At 36.2% G+C, this 22735-nt stretch overlaps 1 protein-coding gene across 2 annotated transcripts in view; it reads left to right on the top strand.

The window, feature by feature from the left end:
* kcnh2b (potassium voltage-gated channel, subfamily H (eag-related), member 2b) overlaps nt 1–22735 on the top strand; it is a 226855-nt gene that overhangs the window by 8668 nt on the left and 195452 nt on the right. For both annotated transcript variants that reach the window (XM_046847060.1, XM_046847059.1), the window contains exon 2: nt 13928–14158. In XM_046847060.1, the coding sequence (XP_046703016.1) occupies nt 13928–14158 (231 nt within the window). The remainder of the gene's footprint in view (nt 1–13927; nt 14159–22735) is intronic.

Here is a 22735-nt window from a genome sequence, read left to right as displayed (position 1 = left end):
CTTTTTCATGTGTCCTCTTCATTTGTGTGTTCTTTGGCATGGAAGACACAGATTTCCCAGCTGTACCAGTGACAAACCTGCTTTTATTCAAATGCACTTTAACTGGATGAGTCACACTCGACAACATGTCCCATTGTCCCCAACTAAACCCAGGGCATTAATGCAATGCCACATTATCTATTAAGATTATAGGCAAAAGAATGTGCTGAATAGTTATTGGAAGAGTAAAGACTTTTGGATGAGTTAATAAAAAAGCTAAATGATTAGCAAGTGATTTTTAGCTGCAGAATTTAGCCACAAGCTTTCGTAAGCTCATTTTTTGTGTGTTTTGGCGAGGCAAACTTCTGTTGTCATGGAGCTGAAAGTAAGACGACAATTCCGGCAGATGCCTAGGTTAATTATAGAGCTTCAAGTGTCTCATGAGTTTGCCGCTGATGGTCCCTCTTTTGCTTCATGTCACCAACACACACCTCTTTGTCTTGCCTTTGTCACTCTTTATCACCCCCTCTGGTCTGTTTGATGAATAGTTCTACCCTGTAGCTTCCCATCTCTATACGCTCTCACTCGCACACAAATATACTTTGTTGTTTGCTACCTACCACTTAACCAGTCCACTGCCTGTTCTCCATACAAGCCCTTCCCTTACTGTGCTGCTTGCTGCTACCACTGTCTATCAGTGCTAAATAAGAAATAAAACATGATGGGGTGTGCTGTCTCCGGAAAAATATTCTTCTATGGGTTTGTGTGATATGAAGCGGACTAATAGTAGAGCTGTACTTTGTGGTACAAGTCTTATCTACTTAACCACAGTAGATTGTTAGTGATAATCATTTTGAATGTCACTTACCCCGATCAGCCATAACATTAAAACCATTAACAGGTGTGGGCAAGCAAGTAAACAGTCACTTCTTAAAGTTGACCTATTTGAAGCAGGAAAAGTGGGCAAGTGTAAGGACCTGAGCAACTTTTACAATTGTGATGGCTAGGTGACAGGCTTGGTGCATCTCCAAACCAGCAGGTCTTCTGTGGTGTTCCCAGTAGGCAGTGGTTAGTCCCTACCAAATGTGACCTAAGGACAGCTGGGAAACCAGTGACAGGGTTAATGAGTGCTCATGGTTAATTAAATACAACAATGTTGTGATGTACACTAAACAACTGCACACTTAATCTTATTTATCGTATTATTTAGTGATGGTAGAAATAGGGAAAACTAATATTGATCCATGTGTTTATGTATGTAACAATTACAGTGAGTTGTTTTTTAATGCAGTCATTTAAAAATAAAAGTAGAATTGAGCATTATAATTATTTTAATAATAAAATTTGAGACTCATGGTCTTCCTCTGTAATTTGTCTGTAAGTCTCGAGATTGTTGGCTTGAGGTAATGACAGCAAAACTTTCAATAAAATAAAGTCAAATATGCCAATACGTGAGTTTTAGTAAAAATTATGATTCTAGAATTCTAGGATTGTACAGATTAATGCTTAAAAAACTCAAAATGATGTTAAATCATCTCTGGGCTAAAAATATATTTATATAAAAACAAGCCACAAATTTCCATTTTATATTCTGGATGGAAAAATGTCAATATATAATTGTGAAATAACATTGAGAAAATATATAAACATGAAAAGTGCAAAATTGTAAATATAAAATGTAATTAATTTTTTTATGCAACAAAATGCTATATTTATTTAATCATCGGCTCAGGTTTGGCATTAAGCAGCTTAGAAGGAAATGATACGTGCCCATGTGATATTTTACTGAAATTGATTTCATGGTTTTGAGCATGTGACAAGCACGTATTTAACAACAGCGCTTTTCACTTACCTTATTATACTGGCAGGAATATAATTTCTTCAGTTTGCAAAGAAAAAAATCACTTTAATTTTTTAATTTTAATAGTGCGCTTTAATGTCACTGTTCATGTCACCGTCTGGGGGAGGATGCAATACTTTACATATTGGCAGACCCTCTAATTTGACTAAAACCTTCTGATGAGTAAAAAAAGGTACCAAACCCTGCAACCTTGCCACAATTTTACTGTAAAATTATAAATAAAATAATGTGTGCACCTATGAGTTTTATGTATATTCTTTGACATTGTCAGTACCACTGTCTAGACACATTTACATAGAAAACTCTGTGACCATCCCATAATCCTAGCCTGTATTTCGCAGCTGGGTCTGTTGATACATGCTTAGCTTATTAGCGTATGTTTATCTGGGCGAGATAGATCAGACCGAATAGGTCAGAGACTGTAGTGTCTGTGTGAGTAGCCTGTAGCTCGGCATTCTCCACTTAAACTCTCACCTTTCCACTGAGACTCCCTGTAGATCATTTCAGCCTCTGTCATTTGCACAAGGCTCGGCCGCTCAGTTAAGGCCTTGGTCCTGCCGAGTTTCAAAGGCCATTAGACCCCTTTTGTAAAAGCTGAGGCTAAAATGTCACTGACACTTCTAAGGGAGTACAGGTGCCCAAGGGAAGAATATTTTAATAGATATCAGCTCACCTCATACTCCTGCATCTGGCAGCTCTGATATTATCTTTTAGTGGCACTACTATTTCAGTATGGTCTTGTTAGTGTGAATTAGGGCTGATTAAATTGTCATAGAATTTGAATAGCTGCAAAGGTTGCATTGAGATTTGCGGAATTACTTATTTATGTGTACTTATTATATGAACTTATAATGGCACAATTCTCAGGTCTGTTATTCCTCTTGTACCACAGTAATTCATCCACTTTCACAGATCAGCCATAACATTACTATTACTGACAGTTTAAGTGGATAGCATTGATTATTTTGTTACAGTGGCACTTGTCAAGTGGTTGGATATATTAGAAAGCAGATAAGCAGTCAGTTCTTGACATTGATGTGTTGCAAGCAGAAAAAATGTGCATGTTTAATGTTTTTTGAGCTACTATCGCAAGGTCCAAAATGAGTTGGCTGTGTGTAGCTTGGCTGGGGGCGTAGCATGCTCAGTCAGTTCATGAGGGAGTTGACTGATCTCATTGTGGTCAACATGTCAACATGGACATGCGACCACATTATTAAAGTTAACCTAACAATACTTTGATAATCGTTTAATATGCATTTATTTTTCCTGATTAATCAATTGATCTGATTTTTTTTTTCTTACAAAAGATTTCAATGAGATGTTTTGCCATTATACAGTTGAAACCAGATATTTACATACACCAGAAAAAAACACAAAAACTTTTATTTCTTTACTGTCATACATCAAATCAGAGTAAATTTTTTCTTTTAAATCAATAAATATTAACATATTTTTTGCATTTGTTAAATGTCAGAATCGAGCGAGGGAGAATTTTTATGTATTTTTATTATCACTTTCATCAAAGTCAGAAGTATACATACACTTAGTATTTGGTGGAATTGCCCCGAAACTGTTTCACTTGGGCCAAACATTTTGGGTATCCTTCCACAAGCTTTCTACAATAGTTTGCTTGACAGAACTGGTGTAACTGGGTCAGGTCTGTAGGCCTTCTTGCTCGTACCCGCCTTTTCAGTGCCACCAACAAATTTTCTATGGGATTGAGATCAGGGCGTTGTGATGGCCACTCCAATACCTTGACTTTGTTGTCCTTAAGCCACTTTGTAACTAATTTGGAGGTATGCTTGGGGTTATTGTCCATTTGGAAGACCCATTTGCGCCCAAGCTTTAACTTCCTGGCTGATGTCTTCAGATGTTGCTTTAATATATCCACATAATTTTCTTTTCTTATGATGCCTCTATTTTGTAAAGTGCACCAGTCCCTTCTGCAGCAAAGCAGCCCCACAACATTATACTACCACCCCATACTTGACAGTTGGGGTGGTGTTCTGAGGCTTCAAAGCTTCACCCTTTTTCCTCCAAATATACCGTTTATCATTATGGCCGAACAGTTCAATTTTTGTTTCGTCAGACCACAGAACATGTCTCCAGAAATAAAGATTTTTTTCCCTCATGTGCAGTTGCAAACTGTAGTCTGGCTATTTTATGGAGGTTTTGAAGTAATGGCTTTCTCCTCCCAGAGTAACCTTTCAGCTCATGGTTGTACAGTATTCGTTTTACTGTGGATAATGACGCTGTCTTACCAGTTGTACATTTCGCAACAATAAACGTTCCTCTCTGGGACTCAGAATCCGTCTCCTTCCTGAGCGGTATGATGGTTGTACATTCCCATGTTTTTTATACTTGCGTATTATTGTCTGAACAGATGAACGTGGGACCTTCAGGCATCTGGAAATTGCACCTAAGGATGAGCCATACTTGTGGAGGTCAAGAATTCTTTTTCTGATGTCTTGGTGGATTTCTCTTGATTTTCACATGATGTCAAAGAAAGAGGCTCTGTGTTTGAGGTGTGCCTTTATATGCATCCACAGGTGTGCCACCAATTAACTCAAATGGAATCAATTAACCTATCAGAGGCTTCTTAAGCTCAGAATGGAATCCTCTGGAGTTTTTTTTTGTTTAAAGGCACGATAAACTTAGTGTATGTATACTTCTGACTTTGATGAAAGTAATAATAAAAATACATTAAAATTCTCTCTCGCTCGATTCTGACATTTAACAAATGCAAAAAAATATGTTAATATATATTGATTTAAAACAGAAAAAGTTTACTCTGATTTAATGTATGACAGAAAAGAAATAAAAGTGTTTGTGTTTTTTTCTGAGGTGTATGTAAATATCTGGTTTCAACTGTAACTGTATAAACATTTATATTGTATTGTATTTATTTATTATTATTTTTTAACTGTAATTGTATAAAACCCCAATTCTTGCTTGCTGAGGAATGCAGGGGGGATTTTTGATTTTAACAAATTCACAAATTCAAAATGGTGGGTTGTTTCTGTAAAAGACAAACAAAAATAAACAGCATTTGAGTATGCAAGGTGAAGCAATTTGTGTATATCAACATTTGTATTGTATTTTTCAAATGGCAAGTTGAAAACCATGCTTAAAAAATATAAAATATAATTCAACATTGTTTTGACAATTTTTGTTTAAAAAATACGCAGATATTTTGTTCATGCATGAAGATGTAAGAAATATATAATTAATTACATTTTGTTTAATACTTAAATTATATATAAATTATATATATTATAAAGATAAGTTACTGTTGTAGTAGACAAATGCTATAAAAAGAGAATGGAACAATGCTGGTTTTTGCTGCTTTAGATTTAGTGATTGTTCGCACAGTTTATTTAAATCCATCCCTATGTCGTGAACTAGCTGATTGCACAACCTGATGCTCGCAAGTAGCGACAGAACAGATCCAGTGCAATTGTGCTGAAGTTAGCAAACAAACAGTTTACACAATGGCACTTTTTTAAACTATACTATTTTTACATAATGAGGATTAGACAGTTTTTGCTTACCGTGCCACCAGTGTGTTTTCTTTTCATGTGCTCCGCTTTCCATAACTTCCAGGTACAGTTTTCTTTTTTGCGCTTAATATAAAATGCTCCCATGCTTTGAATGACTTGGGACGCACACTTGTTCCTGCTGCTGGTTGACCTTGTACTGTCCACCATTTTCGCAGGCGGCTGTTATCTTGCCGTCACGCTAAATCGTAACTTGAGCAGCCCAACTAATCGATAACCCCAATCGTTGACACCAAATTTTATTATCGATTATTATCAATTTTAACTTTTATTTTTATCCTGGAAATTAGTAATTAATTTGCGTTCTCATTTAGAACTCACTTCTTACTGTATATGACTGTGACCATTTTGTAAATAAAAGTACAATTGGCAGAATGTGGAATTTTAAATGGTTGAATTATTTTTTTGCTTTAATTACATAAGTCCTTGAATATTATAATAGCATTAAAACTATTCATTCTGACAGCTTTTCTATGCAGTTATTGAAAGCTGTTAAGTTTCTGACCTCTAGAGCCTGGTAAAAAAAATGTAAGTGTTCAATCAGCAACTAGAGAGCTGTGTAAACACCTTTTTCAGTTTTCCTCACCCAGGAGGATCTCTTCCTTTTTAATTTAGCTTCATCACATACCTCCCACCTTCTACCCTCCTTGTCTTCCTCTTCCTTTTCTTTCTTTCTGCTCTCCTTCTTGCATCCTTTTTGTTTCTTACCTGTTCTGTAAAATCAGAAAATTATATGATTTGCTAAAGATTCATCAGTTCAAACTCAAGTGGGATTATATTAGTTGAACATTTTGCACAGTGATGTGCCTGCCTTTTTTACCATTCGTGATTGATATTACACATTGGCTTTATCAATGCAGACATGAAAGTCCATCATGTACTTCATGTTCATGTTAGCCTTATACATTATACAATACACAATACCTGCATTAAGCCAGATGTATATAGCTGAGACGGAAGGCCTCCAGCAGTGTCTCTGAAGCTGGCCTTTAATGATTTTGCAGCAACACACACACACACACACACACACACACACACACACACACACACACAAACTCCTGTGTTTCTACAATCACAGCATCACAGCTCAGCTCTCCCATGTCAGTGTAGGCAGAAGGGACATAGCGCATAAATAGATATGGATCTGTTATCTTTATTCATATAGTTATTGGCTTTGTGTACTGCAATCCTGCTAATAGAGCTGTGCAGGGTTGTCACTGTAATTAATTTTAAACCAATGTACGGACTGCATTAGGTTTGTTTTTGTATTTTTAAGTATTGGAGCATTAAGATATTGCATTATCTATGCCGTTCTGTGAGCTGTAAATGGTTTTTAGTTTGGTCTCTTTTTCACTGTCTGTGGTTCTTTTCTAGGTTCATCAATCTTGGAAAGTGTGTGTGAGGATGTGTAAGTGGTGAGGGAGTGAAAAAGAGGTGGTGTATTTTGGTGTCATGTTGTGTCTGGGAGATCTTCGTACCTCGGTAGGAAACAGCTGGTAAAGCAGGGCCTTGAGGCCTTGGCGTGTTGCTGTTGTTTCTCTGTTGTTCTTAAGCAGGGTGGCAGAGCAGGTGTGCCAAGGCATCACTGATGAGGAAAACAGACACTGAGAACAGACGCACCACACAAGAGCAGAGGGAATCCATCTGTCCAGCGTCCTATATTCTTCCTATAAGCCAAAAAGCTGCATCAGCTTTAATTTCACTGCAGAATTGTGTTTTCCATTATCTATCGTGCAGCTTCACATGGTCTACTTAAGTGATTTTGGATACCTGATCGTGACTGGCACCACAAAAATAACAATAAATAGGGCTAGTAATAAAGTTATATATCATCAGCAAGAGAGCTGTTGTACTGACTTTCAGAAAGGCAGTGATTCGGCCATTGGCACAAGGCCACAGGTAATCAGTATATTCAGTATTACAGCATAATTTCAAGTGTGATATTGCTTTTAGTTTTATGAGACTTCCATAAATAAGAAACTGATATAGAGTAGCTGATATTTCATACAGAATATGACCAATTTGTTCATTTTTGCTCATTGTTTTAATGGTTTCAATTACAAGTCAAAGATTTCAATTGAAATTACTGCTGAACTTGACATTGTATATAACAAACACAGGTGAGTTATACAAACAGTTAAACTTAACAGTTACACCGATCAGCCATAACATTTTGACCACCTGCCTAAATGTGTTGGCCAAAACAGCCCTGACCCGTTCAGCATTAACAGCATTAACTTCTTTAGCAATCAATGAGACTTCGTGCATTAATGAGACTTGGCGACCCATGAGCCTGTCGCTGGTTCACCACTGTTCCTTCCTTGGACTATTTATGATAGATACTGGCCACTGCAGACCAGGAACATCCCACAAGAGCTGCAGTTTTGGAGATGTTCTGACCCAGATGTCTAATCATCACAATTTGACCCAGACTCGTTTAAATCCATTTTTCCTGCTTCAAACATATCAAATTTGAGGACAAAATGTTCACTTGCTGCCTAATAAATCCCACCCACCACCAGGTGCTGTGATGAAGAGATAATCAGTGTTATTTACTTCACCGCTAATAATGTTATAATGTCATAATGTTATGCCTGATCTGTGTAGTTGATATTTCAGACACATTATGGCCAATTTGTTTATTTGTGCTCATCAGTTTAATTTTTTCAATTACAATTTAATGTTTTTAATAAAAATTACTGCTGATCTTAGCATTTTGAATAGCAAACAGATACGTGGAGTGATACAAGCAGTGAAACCTAACACCTATGTCATAGTGAATGCACAAAATGGACACAGTAGTCAGTCCACAACATAGAGGAGGTCCTTAAAATCTGATTTGTAAAATGTTGGAGTGAAAGAATTCCTGCACAAAGACCTGATCTAAACTTCACTGAACATATTTGGTAAGAACTGAAATGTTGAATACACCCTGGGTCTCCTCAACCAACCTCAGCCCATTACCTCACCAATACTAAATCAACACAAATCCCCATTCTCTAAAATCTAAAAATCTAGAGGAAAAACCTTTCCAGAAACAAAAGAGGACTACATTCAGAATGAGATGCACATATAGGTGTGATAGTCAGGTGTCCACATATTCCTGGACATCATTACTCTTTGTTTTGATACATGATTGAACTATTGTTTAATGACAAAGAAACAAATTAAAGATAAATGCTCTGGTCTGATGTGTATACTGTTTCATTTTCTCCTTTGCATCTGAACTTTTACTGTTCATGTTATATCTTTAGGTATTCACATATCTGCATGTAATCCAAAAATAGAAGGCTACAAAGGATATTTAAATGTGGTTGTATGGCTGAAGGACCAGCAGGACATATTCGTCATGTGTTTTCCAAGAATAGGCAAAGGATGGGCATGACGTAGCAAGGACCTTTTATAGGCTCCCTACATGGAGTCAAGGTCACAGCATGACAACTTTGTTATTGTATTTAGCAAGAAAACAAACACAAAGGAATAATTCACTGGTTCTGAAGGAAAACTCTGGCGGTCCAGAATCTACAAAAGTAGAACATGAATGTATCAGTATGGATGATGACCTTTAGAGTATAAAGGGCAAAGAAAGTTATTTCCTTTTTTTGATCATTTAAGTATGATTTTTTTTTTTTATGATATCAATCATTGACACATTAAGCTTAAAATTTGAAGAAAGGAATTTTTGTCTAAAATGAAACTGACAAAAAATAATAAAAAAACTAATTCTGTTTATTGAAGAAAGTATTAATCCAAGCGCTTCATTCTTATTACAATGGAACATCGGTGGTTTTGACACAGTTACTTTAATGCCTCTCAATCTGCTAATCTACAGCTTGCATCTGAAATAAAACAAAACACTGTACCGAGAACTGAACTGCCTCAGTCATAATCAAAACAGTGCAGCATGACCCTGCGCTTTTTTCCAAGATTTCTCATGTGTGCCTGAAGCAAAACCATAAAATAATGCTTAATGAGATAAACAACTCATTTACGATCTTCACAACTGCCCCCGATGTACATCTTTGTCGCTTTCATCTCACAAAATTTTTTTTTTTCAACTTTTTCTTTACATTCTTATTCCAATTAACCACCGGATCGCTTAAGCAGCACACAGTGTAGTCTGTAGCCCTCCTTGCACAGAAGCTGCACTTTTTATTCAGAAACATCCCGAGTGATAAATATCAGCAAGCAGTAATTACAGAGTGAAGTTTTAGTGGAACGTTCAGTTCAGGGCCTTGCTTTTATTCATAGTGTCATCCTTGAGAAAGATCTATCGCTGCCAGGATTGGCAAGGACTCCCAAATACGGAATGGAAATTACGAATGTGTTGGGTTGTTAAGATGAGGAGGGAATGAAGGCTTGTGGAGGCTGACAGTGTTGGGATACAGCAATCAGTGTTCCAGTCACACTTTAGAATAGTGGCTTTCTCAGAGGTGTTTATGTAAACTCAGTCTAGAAAAATGTAAGAAGTTGTGAGCGATATTTAATTTTATATAGAGGACATGATTATATGCTTTATAAAAAGCTAAAATAACCCTGACCATGTAGCATTAATGATATTTTTGAGTGCACAATCTGTGTGTGTTTGTAGTATTTGCATTCCTGCCTCAAGAAAACAAACATGTAATACGCTGTATTACAGCTATCTCACTGACACATTATTCCTCCACTCTTACATTAATACTCCACACACTGCAATATCACGCTTACCGCCTCCTTTCACATTCACCTCACACACATATGGCTGCATGACTAAACTGTGAAAAAAAGTAGGCAGAATAAGCTAAATAACCTCAATCCTAAAGCTAATATAATGCTTTATTGTGTGTTTGACTTGCTTGATGCACCCTCACTGCAGAAACTACATCAGAGCAATAAACACATCATGTCCCATTGTCCTGGGTCGGTCTGACCACGACTCAACCTGACAACAGCACAACATGGCAACGACTCCATTTGACCACAACACAACCTGAGAAAAACTAAAACTTAACACGATTCAACCTGAGCACGATGACAGAAAAACAGTTTTATGAGTCACATAGCTGTGGGATTTTAAGATTAAAAAAAAAAAAAGTTCCGTAACCAATAAAACAAACCCAAACACATTTTTGTAATTTTGTTTTTCAGCTGTAAAATAATGAAACTATCAGGACAGATCACTTTGCAAGAAAAATCATTCATGAATTTATTAATTTTTTTTAATATTTAGGTATTTTTAGGTGGCATGTCTAAAAGCAATCCAAACATATCTAAAAGCAGAGGCCTGGATAATTCAAGTGCTGACATATGCCTAGTTCCTCTCTTACTTAAGCAAATGTTCTTTTAAAATGTATTTGAATGGTTAAATATATGACGGTTTGTGAACAGAAGAAATTATATTCTTTTTTTTGTGTAAACTTAGTGTAAACTTAAAGCATGGTGTAAACTTTGCAGCTGTTGTGAATCGATTGTGAAAAAAACAAACAAAAAAAATAAATAAATAGCCATCACCTGAAGTAAACACTTTTTGTTTTGCATTAGCAATGAAAGATATTCGTTAGCACATCGTAATTTTTTTTTTAGATTTTTCCTGTAGTGATTTTTTTTCCAGTAGCCATTATTTGAGTGTCTATTTTTGTTTAAACCTTCCTGCAAGTCAAATTTCCATGTAGACAATGAACTCAAGGACATTGAACTGAGCTGTGTAGTAAGACGATATGTAATTGGTATTGAAATAAATTACATCGCAGAGTGCAGAGAGTGTTTTCAGTATTTTTATTTATCATTGATTAACTCTATTGTTAGCCACTGTAACCATCCAATTGTTTATTTTTATACTTTATTTTTGCAGCAGTTTCATTTTTCACCCTTGTTATTAAATGAATTTTAAAAGGTTTGTATTTGGTAGATAGAAATGCCATTAAAATGGCTTTTTTGTGGCTCTGGTGTACAATGTGAGGAATGTTAACCATACTCTATCTAGTAATCTCCCAGTTTACACGTTTATTCTAGTATAACATTTTTGTTTACCATACTTAAACACTACAAAGCATGAGCTCCTAAACTCAGTATTTTGTTTATGTTATTATGGCATGCAGAAAAGAGAGAGAGATAGAGAGAAAGAAAGAGAGAGAGAGAGTTAACTACGTCAGATTGTGGGTTTCTGCACATCATCATATAAACTGTTCGGATAAGAACGTTATGGATTGATGCACACATGCACAGTGTGTACTCCCCATGCCTGGAGAAATCGAAGCTCAGATTTGAACAGTCCATTGAGTGCTGTTGGCTCATACTTTTGTAAGGTGTGGAATGGAAAGCTACAAAAGTAAAGGCTGTGGATGATGCTCTCCAGGCCTCAATGTCATGTCATGAGTCAGGCCTGTGACTGTAGTGGAGAGTTTTAATGTGCCACCCAGAGGAAGCTTTCTGCAGCCTGACTGAGACTTGGCTCGGGAATGAAGCACCTTCTGTGGAAGCTGGCACTGCTGCCAGAGTGATAGGGGAAATGGAGAAGGGTTATATGAAGGACAGTGGGCATATATGCGAAGGTACAAACGTGTGTGTGTGTGTGTGTGTGTGTGTGTGTGTATGTTTGTGTGTATTTCCATACTGATTTTGTTAATGGGTTTACAGTGTAGTAATTGCGTAATTGGACAAAGAAACTGAGATTACCTTCACCTCAGTACACATCTAAAATGTAATAATGATCAGGTTTAAATGTCAGGTTTTAAATCGTGCCAATTTAATGTCAGGCTTAATTTATGTCTAGATTGGGCAAACAATATGGGATTGATATGGCATACTTTTAGCCATGCGTGGAATAATTATTTTTCATTGCCATATAAATATTTCTTAAAATAATAAATAACGTAAAATGACATATTAATTTTAAAAATGATTTAAATAAAAAGAGCTATTTAAACTTAAAATTAGGACTAATTCTTATTAGAAATTCCGTTATACTAAAGGAATTAGACTGCATTTTAGACATTTGATCTAGACATTTGAAATTAGACATTTTTTAATGTTAAGATAATCCTAATGTAAATAGTAATAGTGTGTAAATCTGTACCACTATATTTCTGGAAGCTATGGTTATTATAGGGTTATTTGCTAAGCTGTTGGAGTTAGCATGGGACAAAGTCATACCTGGGGCTGGAGTCTGAAAACTACATAGAATAAGCATAAGCGGGTTGATAACATATGCTATCAATGATTGCCTGAAGGCTACGACCTTTAGACCTTAGCAGATGCTGCTGTCTTGGCTTATGATGCACTGCTATGCCTCAGATGCCCCCGTTTTCAGTTCCTGCTATTTTTGGAAAGTTTTTAGTCTTCAGTAAGTGGAAAAGAAAATGCACAGTGAAGATCAGCTGATAGACATGGCGAATCGGCTGAATTTTAGTTTTCTGACCTGAAAACTACTTGCTGTAGTTTGGTTTAAAATGTACTTAATTATTGTATTCTTTTTAGAAATATGAAGTAGTTGATGAATATAACAAAATTAATATTAAGATATTGAATGCTAATGTTCATATTTTATTTTCATGTATTGAAAACATTTTTATTTAGATATTTCTATTTAAATTGGAGATTTAGATGTAGATATGTGCAAACTAGAAACAAACAAACTACAAAAAAAAAACTACTACAAAAGAAATAAATGTGTAACAGTCACAATCACAAAATTTGACAATTTTCATTTAGCGTAAACAGATTTAATAAAACAGTGCAGATCTGTATAGTGATTAGCTACAAAAATTGCATATGGCATATGGTCAGAGTTGATTTGTCTATATATACTGCATAAGAAGTGCATGTTTTGCACACTTTGATATAAATAATGCAAAAAAAAAAAACAACAGGGGACGTCCAGTTATATGAAGATTTCCAACAAAGATGTGTGATGTGCCCCGATGCAAAGTGGTACTGTTGCCACCTAAACATTTACTATTTTTCTGTAACATCTCATTGCCTAGTATTTTAATTGTGTAATGCCACAGCAATTAGGCAGGACTAACAGTTTATATTTACAATTTATACTGGGCAAAATTAGTTCCATAACCACTATAACCACTCAATTTCTATTTTGATATTATCCTATTTTGAATAAGACAAGGTACACACAAAAACAGTGCAAAAACTCCATGGATTTTCAAATGTCTGAAAACTGAAAATCTGAAATTTGTCAAATGTCTGAAAATTTACTTGAGACTTCTTCCAGAATTACAAAAATAATAACAATAACAATAATAATAATAATAATAATAATAATAATAATAATACAATAAAATTAGTTTGGAGTCTCTGCCATACAAAATGATGTGTAAATTGTTATTAAAGAAATAATAAATATTTGAATAAGAATGCATTGAAAAAAAAAATACATTGACAGTGTCATCAAGTAATTCAGTAACTTTGATAAGAGCAAATCATGTTCTAAACTGTTTATTTTCTCTCTTTCACTCTCTCTCTCTCTCTCTCTCTCTCTCTCTCTCTCTATCTCTCTCTCTACTCTCTCTCATTGTGTTCAACTCTGATACAGGTCGAAAGTTTCTCATAGCCAATGCACGGGTGGAGAACTGCGCCATCATCTTCTGTAACGATGGCTTCTGTCACATGTGTGGCTACACGCGGGCCGAGATCATGCAGAAACCGTGCACCTGTGACTTCCTGTACGGGCCGCACACCAAGCGCCTGGCCATTGCACAGATGGCTCAAGCACTTCTGGGCTCGGAGGAGAGGAAAGTGGAGATCACGCTCTACAGGAAGGACGGTAGGACAGCTCTGATGTCTCTCCCTATGACAGGAAATGACTAATGATGCTTTGGATGCTGAATTGTTGATCGCTGTATGTGAGGTGCCTCATGGCAGCAATTCAGCATCTGATATGAGAGTTTAAACCTGTTTTTTGGATGAGCCTACATGCGCTGTCACTGAATCCGCAGGAACTGTGTAGGATTTATAGGATTATACGTTGCTTGCTGGCAATCTATCTGTGTGTGTCTGTATCGTGACACGGCTTAGGTATTGTACTGATTAGTTACTGATTAGAGAGTGCTAAATAAAAAAACATACAGTATTTACTATCCAGAAAGAGAACTTAAAAAAAAAGAACATTTAGCAAGTTTAAAGGAAAAAGACTGAAGTAGATCAACAAAAAATAAAAAATAAATAGCATTAGGAATAATTGCAGGTGTTTGAGTATTTACATTATAACAGTTGAGGACAAGGCCAGTGCAGCAGCTGTTTGTTGTCACCTGCTCAGATCACATTTGTTCTTTTTTATGAGTGGGAGGCTCTACTAGCCCACCAAACATAGTTTCTACTGTATAGCACTGATTTCTCTATGTGCTCCTCTGCCGGAGATTAAGCACTCACTAAAGAAACTGCACATTTGGCACGATTATAAGAGAGCCAATGTAGTATTTAATATCCATGATGTATAATAAGCGCAGGGCAGCATGGGGACAGTCACATTTATTTTTGCATAGACTGTGAATATATAACCACAGGTTGGCCACAGATATATGCGACTTTGCTGTGAATGCAAATGAGCTTTGGGACACAGAGCTGATTTTGATTTTTTTTTTCTAAGAGACAATAAACAGCAATGGGTATTCCCAGGCACGTTTTAGGATCATGGCTTCACCTTCCCTTTGTTAATGTTGTTGTTTATTTATAGTCTCTTGCTTTTCATGGTATGTATGACCTGCCATTCAATCTGAAGCAGACATACATGAATGGAGACACATGAAAATAACAGTGTTGGACAGTAACGAAGTAAATGTAATCCGTTTGGTGGTATCTACTTACACATAACATACAGTTCAGTGTCAGTTCAACAGCAAGCAGAACATTTTGAGAGGAATAAATGATGGAAGAAACTCTTGACTCTAACTTGCTACAACAACCGTGGCCTTGTTTTCACGATTTATTTAAGTAGCTGGAAAGAAGGTTTTAGGCTCATGATAACTTTAATAGATATCAATCAGTGTTTGACTCATAAATGTCATTCTATTAATAGATCGGTGTGCTGAGAGTAACAGAGTCTTTTCACATAAACTGAGTTGATTAAGCAACAGTCTTGTTACAAAAATGATAATAGGAACATTATAGCCATAATAAATCATAGTATTTCGATCTTTAAGTACATTTAATGGCAAATACTCAATTGAAAGTTTAAATGGAGCACTTTTACTTTTACTGGAGTAATATTTTAAACCTAGTTTATCTATTTTTATTATTTTTGTGTACTTCATCCATCAATGGAAAATACTGCACGAGGACAAAACATGACACACATGAGAAACAAAAACATGCACAAACAGACATGTCTGACACATTTGCATGTGTTTTTACTTGTCTATGTCAATATTCTCATCATGGACATAGACACGTAATTACACATGCAAATGAGCACTTGAACATAGACACATAAAAACACACAATTAGTGCTGCACACATGCACACAGCCAAACATAAACATGATTAAATACAAAGGCACAGGCACGCATACTGCACAGACTTCCGTGATGAAAAACTTGCCATGCATAATGCACATACACAGAGGGAAACACAGCCTTGTGTTATTTATATTCTTCGTATCAAGGCATTTCTTTTTTCTGCCTTTGAATGTGTGCTGCAACATGGTGGAGCTGAGGGATGCACAATGGAAGAGTAGGTCAAATATTGTGTGGTGTTCTACCTCATTCCAGTGCATCCATTCATCTGGTGAGCAGTGTGCTGGCATCAGCCTTCAAAATGATAAATCACTAGTTCTCATGCTCACTTGTCCTATTCCTGATCTAACCAGCACTTAATCAATCACTTACACTTCAGCGTTCAAATTTACTGTACAGAGAGAACACGCACATGTTTTTTTTGCCTCTTGAGGTGGAAAGGCTGTGTGTCTGTAATGTACCAGTGGACCCTGACATCAGTCCTTAGAAGACACTTGATGAAGACAAATGAGTATAAACGTTGACGTGTACACATTTCAGTGAAAAAGATAAGTGTTTCTTATAAGTCACTGTGGTGTAAAGATCAAAACCTCTCAGTACAGTAACCCCAGATGTTTTTATTACCCTTGAACAACACTGTTATGAAATCTTGATAAGGGATTGGAAATTAATGGATGAGAAATACACACAAGAAAATACAAATATGCGTATGCAGTGACATATTGTTTTATTTAATTAACACCACTAGGTTAGTGATAAATTGCTTTCGTAAGGTACCTGGCTATACTTCTAATAGAGCAGCTTTTCTTTGCCCCTGCCATTAAATCAATTTATTTTTTCCTTCTATGCCAAAAAAAAAACCCTGGGCCCTGTTTAAAGGCCAAATTCATTTTGATTGACATTTCTAATATTGAAATGTCTGTAGTTTGATCTATGAAAACCAGGGGGGGGAATCTTATAATAGAAAAATAAAATAATATAGAAGAGATCAAATTAATAGAATTACAATATTTAATATTGTTATATCTGATACAGTACATCTTTAAATGAGACACACTGTACCAAGGGTTCCAAACCTGCAAATGACCTAAATGCCCTTTGCTCCATATAAACTCCCATCCTGGGTTATTGGGGGCTTTGGCTTTGCTTGTAGAAAATCAGTTGGTTTAGGCAGAATGACAGCTGCCTAGAAATAGCATTTTCATTTCATGATTTTTTCATTTGGCAAACCCAGACTGCTGACAAGACAGAGTTGTGTGTGTGTGTGTGTGTGTGTGTGTGTGTGTGTGTGTGTGTGTGTGTGTGTGTGTGCTTCACCTGATATATGACTTTTAGCTATCCATTCCAGAGAAGGGTCAGCACATGCATATTACAATCAAGTCATCTCATATCGCTCGGCCTTGAGCTGTGTTCCTACAGAGGGAAAGCAGTAAAATTTAAAATCAGAGATGCAACACACCATTTAAAGGCCATTCTTAAAATAGTGATTACAGTGTCAGGTTTGAGTTTCCAGCATTGTCAGGGTTCTAATGTCTGCTACTGCATTTCACTTTGAGGTTTTGAAATTGATGTAATCTCTACCAATGGAAAACTTGACCTAATACCTGGTCTGGATGGCTTAAATAGTAATTAGTTATAAAATTAATAGCATTATAAAAATAATAATATTATCACAGCAGTGTTGGTGTAAAGAACATTAATGTATCCTGATCAACTTATGTACCAGTATTTATAATTAATATGTGATCTTAAATAGTGTAAAAAATATATTTTATTAACTGAGCTTTGAGTTTAAATGTGTCTTTCTAAAGCTTTATCTTTAATGGTTATACCACTGTCAGTAATGTTGGTCTTGCCATGTCATCAAATCTTCACTCGCCGCTAACTCGGTGCAGCGGTTGTATGTATGGCTGCATTGCACCGTGTGCCTTTTAGTCTAACATTTGTAAGTCTTTTCTTCTGAACTTTTCATTTAACACGACATAAAGAAATGTTTCTAAAAATGTGCAGCAAATCTGTGCTTGTGTTTACGTGTTTAGGAGCTAGCTAACAAAAGACTAGTTCAGACATGAATCTGATTGGCTCTCCTCGTGTCGGCACATTTCTCCATCTACACAAAATTTAGCCTAACCTGGCTAAATGACCATGGTGCTATCTCTAGATGCATTTCTGTCCCACCATTATCATTAACAGCAAAACCTTTAAAGATCTGCAATGGGGGTCTTGCCTACCGCACCTTTGTTCATTTATGGCTGGAGGACTATCTGCCACTCAAAGGAGATTTCTTTAATTTTATTTGCTGCATCAATCAGTGTCTATGCATTTTAGTTAGGCCAACGATATACATTTATCTATGCAATAATTTGCATATAGTCTTGTGGGGTTCATTTATGTTTGTGTAATGATATCTCAGGGAAATATGTTTAAAATCGTGATTACTTTCCAGTAGCCTACAGTCATGCCAGGGGAAGAGAAACATTACTGGGGAAGACCATCTCCCAATGCACAGCCTAATAGACTTTCCTTAATTTCTTTTCTTTTTTTTTTTTTGCTTTGTTGCTCTCAACCCAGAAGCTGTAGTGACACTTTTTCAATGTCTATTTTTGTTCGTTTTTCTACAGCTTTTCCTTTTTTTGTCATTCAAATTTTTTTCACTGAAAAAGTACGGTTAGGTTTAAACAGGATTTTAATTAGTTGTTAAATGATTTAAAATTCCTTGTGGGTGACTGCTTCTGATATTACAAATTTGCAACGAGCCCAAAGTTATACACTGTTCTATTAGTTCTAGATTTTGAGGAACACCATTTGTGAATTTACAACAGGCTGTGGTAGTGTAAAATCGGATTAGTGCTTAAATTGTGTCATAGCTAAATTATATGAAGATGGTGTAGTTAATCTGAAACTCAGCCTTAGAACCTGCTGTTCTGTTAGTTGCTAGGATGCTAATGTAAAGGTAGATATATTTTAACAGGACTTTCAACTTTTATATAAAATAGAGACAATAATATAGTCGAAATCTAAAATTAAATAATGAACTATAACCAGTCTGTGCAAAATCTAGCTAAAGATTAAGCAGATGCATTTACATTTATGGTATATAACAGACCCCTTTATTCAGAGCAACTAAGCAGTTAAAAGATAAGGGCCCTGCTCAAGGGCCCAGCAGTGGCAGCTTAGTGGTATTTGAACTCATGACCTTATGATCAGAAGTTCAACCTAAAACATTAGGCTACACCTTCCCCATAATGGCTAGATACTCAGATACAGTACAGTATCAGTAAATGAATATATTTAACAAGTATTTAAATGGTGTAAAGAGACACTTTACATATGAAAAGAGCTGATAAAAAAGACTTAAAAGCTATTTACCTTTTTGAAGAATGGCTGCACTGTATTTTTTTCATATTGAACAAGTCAATTAACACTCTAATATGTCTATCTCAAACAGAGTAATCGAAAGTTAATCGTCAAAGTTAGAATGATGGTGGATAATATGGCTGAGTGGGTTTTTGTAGTAGTAACACTTAATGAATCCTGACTGCTTGGCTGGCTGATGTTGGTTGCTGGCTCACTGCCTCATTAATCACACAATGATGCTGTAATTTCTTGCTAAACATGAGACATTATGGAGAGAATAACACAGACACACACACACACACACACACACACACACACACACACACACACACACAAACATACACTTAGACATTTCCTTTCTTTACTAGGTTTGTGATTGAGAATATAAAGAAGCAGCAATATTAAAATATTTCTCAGCAAATTTTAACATCATGATGAGATGGTGCCCAATGTGCTAATTTGTGCACACACTGCAACACTTTAATTTTAGAGTGTTTAAAGTTTTATAAATTTTCTGGCTTATCTAGAAGTCTGATTGTGTGCTTTGGGCCTCACTGATGACAGGTTTGATTTTGTGACCCTCTGTGATGTAAGTGAGAAATGTGACAATATCAATACTGATCCAACAGACGAGCTACATGACCCTGTCGGCAGTTAACCACTGTTCCTTCTTTGAACAACTGCAGCCCGGGAACACCTCATAGGAGCTGCAGTTTTGAAGATGTTTCTAATCCAGTCATCTAGCCATCACAATTTGGTCCTTGTCAAACTCACTTGAATCCTTACGCTTGCCCATTTTTCCTGCTCTTAACATATCAACTTCGAGGACAAATTGTTCACTTGCTGCCTAATACAGTATATCCCACTCAATAACAGGTGCCATGATGAAGAGATAGTGTTATTCACTTCACTGCTAAGGATGTTATAATATTATGTCCAATCAGTGTGTATATATATATATATATATATATATATATATATATATATATATATATATATATATATATATATATATATTTATTTTTTTTTTTTTTTTTTTTCAACATTGTACATTAATACAATATATCAATATAAAATGAATATAACAGTTAGAAAAAAACTGATCTAAATTTCATAGTGCATGTGTGGTCAGTGTTGGATGAAAGTTTTATTAAAGATGGCACCAAAACCCAAAAAACATAAAGCAAAACCATTACTAGTAACAAGTCAAAAGTCAGATCAGCAAAATCCTAGAATGCAAAAACCAGTTAGCAAGGAAAGATTAAAAGTAACACTATTGACAGATTGATAACTTACTTTCAGCATTAATTTGCTAAAGTCCTAGAGAGTTTGTGTTTATATAGGCTGTGTGTGATTGAGAGCAAGTGTCTCTCATTACTATTTGAGAAAGGGTAAACACACCAGAGTGGAGAAGTGTTTGGGATTGTAGTCTCAGGTGCCCATGTTTATATGCCATGGGGCCGGTTGGGAGTGGAGTTTGTAGTAAATTTTGGCTTTAGTGTGACATACTGTAATTTTTCCTCTTCAATTTAGTATTTAACTTAATTTGGTAAATATCATCATATTCTTTTCCTTTTGTCAGTCATTGTGACTCTAGTAAATCATGGGAGTCTGTGACCTCATGGATGTGAAAGAGTGAACAGTTAGTGAACAGTTGATACCTTCAGCAATGATGAAACTATAATTAATGGACATTTAGCGTCACCCAGATGATGATGGGTTTCTTTCCGAGTCTGGTTTCTCTCAAGGTTTCTTCCACAGGAAGTTTTATCTTTCCACAGTCGCTGCAGGTTTGCATTAGTTATAAACGTGTAAAGATTCAGTTCTGATTCTAAAATGTATATAAGCTGGTTTGGGATAATGTCCGTTGTTAAATTGAACTAAAAGAGATGATTTGGTGATTTCCTTTGAAATAGCAAGAAGACATCAACAGGGTTTGTTTGCACACCTTAATATAAAAATGCATATCGTGTGTCATAAAAATCTATACACGAATTATGACATAATGTGTTTGTCATGTTGCCAAACCCTCGAGTCAGAGCTATTAAGGTATCAATTGTCCTTCGTTATTACTCTTACCATCTTATCTGTCTTTCCCCTCATCCTTCTGTATTCTCGAACTCTTCTCCCTTTCTCTGCTATAAAGAATAAAAACACGGTCATTTGGCACTATGTGTGAGTTCCACTGCCTTTTCTCATCGTTTGAATATGGAAATTTCCAGAGAGAGCCAGGAAACGTGGGACTCGCTTGGATGGCTATGCGGGGAGTGTGACCTGGGCTGCTCACTAGAGCCTTGTTCGCTACTGTCTTTATTGCATTGTCTTAAACAGCAAGGCTGCACCGCTTCTTGCTCTGTGTTGACTGCTTTCTAAGAACAGACAGGCCCCGTGCCGAACAAGTTCCCCTCTGTAATCTCAGCCTCCGTCACTCTCTGCTGCTCTCATGCAAATCACATGCAAAGCTCTCGTCAGCTTTCTTCTGCTCTCCAGCACATCAGAGAGCAGGGAATGTATTTTTAAATGGGTGACCTTATTTTATGCATGCTGCTTTGGGACTGGATGGGAAATTCGGACAAAGTAATCAAATCGTTTTATGCATGCTGCTTTCAATCAAATCGCTCCAACTAGTTAATTTACGGCTGCTTTTCTCAGAGTGTAATTTAAAAGCTTATTTTTCAGGTGGCCATAATAGCAAATGAAACTGTTTAGGAAGTAGGTTTAGAAACGCTCGTCCCATCGAGACAAATTCAATGCAATAAATTTAATTAAATATTGTAATAGGCTATGATTTAATGGGGGAACTAACAAATAATTTTAAATATAATCCAAACACATTTTGGTGGTGGGATGAGTTTAACAGCTTGGGGTAGAATAAGAACACTTATTGTAATTAATGTCAATTTATGATTCAAGCAATTTAATTAAATAATTTGCTTAAGAGACCATCAGTGATGTCTTCAGTGATTCTAGGATATTATACAACCATTACTTTTTAAACCAACATTGACAAGTGGGTAGAAATACTTTCACTGCATTGTGATCCTATATATTTCAACCTCATGTTAAAATGGTTAGCTACTATCAGATTTTTGACAGTTATACTGTATTGCGACATTACAGAATGCCTGGTTAGTGACTTTACTTGAGATTATCAAAACAACCCATTTATTGTCATCACACAACATTTGCACAAGCATGTGGCTTTAAAGCTAACAAATATAAGCTTCTATAATATCGCTTGCATCGTTGTGTGCCTCCTGATTGGCTTGACTTGACTGAGCTCAGGGGTGGAACCGAGTCACTTTTAGAATGCTAAGACAATAGCAACATTCGTTTTTATATCTAGTATTAATATACTCTTAATAAAGAAAAGTAGTCAGGGTCCCCTGGTAGTCTAGTGGTTAGGATGCGGCGCTCTCATCGATGCGGCCCGGGTTCGATCCCCGGTCAGGGAACCAACCCCAGCCACTTTTAGTGCCGGTCCCAAGCCCGGATAAATGGGGAGGGTTGCGTTAGGAAGGGCATCCAGCTGA

The sequence above is a fragment of the Silurus meridionalis genome, chromosome 4, assembly GCF_014805685.1.
Source record: "Silurus meridionalis isolate SWU-2019-XX chromosome 4, ASM1480568v1, whole genome shotgun sequence".
Taxonomy (NCBI): Eukaryota; Metazoa; Chordata; class Actinopteri; order Siluriformes; family Siluridae; genus Silurus; species Silurus meridionalis.
Note: the sequence above shows the minus strand (reverse complement) of the source record. Positions and strands in the feature narration are given on the sequence as shown.